At 40.4% G+C, this 3,542-nt stretch overlaps 1 protein-coding gene across 1 annotated transcript in view; it reads right to left on the bottom strand.

The window, feature by feature from the left end:
• Positions 1 to 1,199: 1,199 nt before the first annotated feature.
• Positions 1,200 to 3,542, bottom strand: part of POLR2K (polymerase (RNA) II (DNA directed) polypeptide K, 7.0kDa) — a 3,732-nt gene continuing 1,389 nt past the window's right edge. The window contains exons 2-4 of the mRNA XM_009323072.1: positions 2,945 to 3,008; positions 2,068 to 2,160; positions 1,200 to 1,599 (exon numbers count right to left, since the gene is read on the bottom strand). Coding sequence (XP_009321347.1) covers positions 1,577 to 1,599; positions 2,068 to 2,160; positions 2,945 to 3,005 — 177 coding nt within the window. The 5' untranslated portion in view covers positions 3,006 to 3,008 and the 3' untranslated portion in view covers positions 1,200 to 1,576. The remainder of the gene's footprint in view (positions 1,600 to 2,067; positions 2,161 to 2,944; positions 3,009 to 3,542) is intronic.

Below are 3,542 nucleotides of genomic sequence, written 5' to 3'. Positions count from 1 at the left end.
CCCGCCCTCGGGCTGGGTGGGGGGGCAGAAATACAGCAGTTGTGGGTGTAGCTTTAAACAAACATCACCTGTTTGTTTTCAATGTAGTATTTTATTTAGCTTAGAACAGCCGGTCCCCCTCCCGACGCCAGTCGCCCCAGGTGACTACACCACTATACCCGTTAGCCCTACAATCCCCCGGCACCGTTTTCCAAAGCAGGTCTGCACCCCTTCCTGATGGCAGCAAGATGCTCTTCTCCACATTTGTCTGGCAGAAAGAGGCGCCCAGCCCGCCCGCAGTCCAGCCAAACCCGCCGCTTACTCCCACCAGACCTGTGGCACTAGTACTGCCCTCTCTTGAGCTCACCCTTCTGAGCAGTCATGTCAATACCTCATCCCTTGCTTCTGTTGCGCAGGCATAAGGTGCACGCTACGCACGCCAATCTGGTGAGCAAACTGATAGCAACCGTGGAGTAAAAATGTTATCGTTTACGCTCGAGTATATCTGGCTTCCAAGGAAAAACCTAGATAAGAAATGTCTTAACAGCTAAGATAAGATACCTAAGAAAATCTTAACCAAACAGCTCCAAAACAAAATCTCAAGAATGCTTTTTTATCCCCTAAAACGACCCACTGTAGTTCATTTATAAGCCAGTACATGGTCATGCAGTCTGTAACAAAGATACTATATAGATTAGTTAAACACATTATCTCAACATTAGCAGTATCATTAGCACCATCAAAATTGATATTTGGAAACCCTTAAAGAGGCTAAATTAGCATCAGGCACAACCCAGCAGTATTTTGTAGTACACTTTAATGATGAGGATATTTTAGTATTACTTAACACATTCCAAATAGACAGATGCAAAAAGTTTTGGCTCATCAATACAAAACAACCACTTTGATTTTTTTAGTACAGACCCCTGAGAAGTTATCTGAAAAGCAAAACAAGATGCTATTTCAGTTTTGGGACACTACCCAAATTATCTTTGTAGCACAGACATAATTCTTTCCGTGACTGCAACTAAGTCAAGAAGCACTTCGGGAAGTTCTGTTTACACATTGCTTCTTAATGTTTACCTTGCCTCCCTGCCCTCTTCCTTTCTGAGAGATGATTTTTTTGGCACTTCCTCCACAGATGGGTGCCTGAATTGGGTGGTCTCAAGTCCTTTGACATTTGCTCTTTTGAAATCCAGTTCCGTGTTTCAGACCTAGCCTTGTGTAGCCTTCTATTTATTTTCAGTAGAATTTATTCAAGCCAGTTATGCAGTTCATAGGAGTCCAAAGAACATTTAACAAAGTTAAAATGCAAATAAAAAGTTTAGATGAGAGTAATTAAAACAAGGTTAACTCAAAAAGAATACAATACCACTGAACTTAGACTCCTACGTACTCTGACTACAATTTAAATGACAGCTTTAGAAATCTATTGCTGAAAGACAGTACAGACAAAATTTAGTATCACAGTAAACTTTACTATTTCAATATCTTAAAACACAAGTAAGAGTGTGCATTTGTACACCAATGCATTTACAGAGCAAAGTTATGAGAAAGATTAAACTGCAGCATAGAGTCACTATATCCTCAGCAGAAATCATCGGGCATCAAAAACCACCACTGGAATAGTGCAGTTAAAGGAAAAAAATGTGTTGTGGTTGAAAAAAGATCAGGGAGAAGAAGGGGGGGGGGGGGGGGGGGGGAGGGGGAGACACGCAAAAGAGAGACTGCCTAAATCTAAAGTCACAACTAACTACATAAAAGCATTTCACAACTCATCTTTAATTAACCCCACAACACTTTCCTTTTGTTAAAAGGCTGACTAATATCAACTGTTCACAGTACATCTCCCAGCAGACTATCACAGCTTATATTTTGCATAGAAAATGGAAAAAAAGAGACAAAGTGCCAGGAACGAAAACAAGATCCCCAGTCACACTGCAGAGATTTCCCTATAGTACTTTACTCTGCTGTATTGATTTTTCGCCTTGAAGGATTCTTACATAATCACTCAAATCTTCCATTCAGTTTCCCTTGTCTCCATCCACAGCTTCCTGAATGCATTCAAGTGCCCGTGTAAAAGGATACATCTTTTTGTCCTTTTCTTGTACATTATTCTGTAGCCACATTCTCTGCATCTGATAGGATCTCTTGCCTTTATTTCATTTTCTGTATGACATTCTGACGTGACGGAGGAAGAGAAAGGGAGTGGATAAACAAAACCAGCATTGTTAATGCATAGATAATTTTTAAAAGTCATAATAGTCAAATTCCTACTTGTGGCAAACAAAACATAATAAAAGATAATTGTAGTGAATTTGTATCACGAGCTGAATGATATCAAGATACTGTGCAAAAAAAAAATTAGCAAACTTCACTTATATTAAGATAAAAGAGGATCTTGCTAAAAATCACCAAATTATTACTGTACAGAATGCATTCCACTCGATACAACTAGACTGTCTACTAATGAAAACTTCAGCTCGGCCCTCCAAAGTCCCAAGTTTATTTTCTTAAAAGACAAAACATTTCAGAGATTCCTGAAGTGATGACTGAAAATCACCAATTTTTAAGTTGTTGACTTATCTATAGGTAAGAGAATTTGACTACTGCACTTCGATAAAAGCCGAGTGACCATACAGCATTTTCAAAAAAATTCTCTGAGAGGCACCAAATAGAAGGTCCACTATCTGCACCACAAGCGGACACTTAGAGAAAGCGTCCTCTGGAGATGGAAGACCTCCACACAGCAACACAAGCTCTAGTGAATTACTTCCACATCGCTATCCATATATACCACATATATGTGGTACCATCAGCATGTAAAGCTTTAAAGAACATCAGGATCCACACTGCAACTGTTTGTACTTATGTACTCTTCAGTGTAATGATTATGCATTCTTCATTATTAAAACACCAAATCTCCAGTAACAAGTAAAAAAATTCACTGATGTCTTTTCTTTACCTCCGCAAATGTAAATCATTGGCTGCTGCTTTGGAGGCTGAACATCCTTCTGTGAATCCATGTTCTAAACAAAAAACACACAATATGCACACCAGTTTTGGGTTTTTAATTATTTTTTCAAGGCATACACAATCATTTAAATATCTCAATCTAAAGCTAACAGAAGATTAAAAACATACAATACAAACAAATTCCATCTGTATTTGATACACAGGACACTGGATAATTCAGGTTGGAAAAGAAAGTCATCTAGTTCAATTTCTCAAAAGCAGAGTAACATCAGGTTTCTCAGAGCTTTACCAATCTGGTATAGAAAACCTTCAAAGACGGAGATGGCACATTTGGACAGGCTGGATCAATGGCCCGAGACCAACTGTATGAGATTCAACAAGGCCAAGTGCCGGGTCCTGCACTTCGGCCACAACAACCCCATGCAGCGCTACAGGCTTGGGGAAGAGTGGCTGGAAAGCTGCCTGGCGGAGAAGGACCTGGGGGTGCTGGCTGACAGCCGGCTGAACATGAGCCGGCAGTGTGCCCAGGTGGCCAAGAAGGCCAACGGCATCCTGGCCTGTATCAGAAATAGTGTGGCCAGCAGGAG

The sequence above is a fragment of the Pygoscelis adeliae genome, unplaced genomic scaffold (genome assembly GCF_000699105.1).
Source record: "Pygoscelis adeliae isolate BGI_AS28 unplaced genomic scaffold, ASM69910v1 Scaffold174, whole genome shotgun sequence".
In the NCBI taxonomy this organism is placed as follows: domain Eukaryota; kingdom Metazoa; phylum Chordata; class Aves; order Sphenisciformes; family Spheniscidae; genus Pygoscelis; species Pygoscelis adeliae.
The sequence above is the reverse complement of the archived record's forward strand: the minus strand, read 5'-3'. Positions and strand labels throughout refer to the sequence as shown.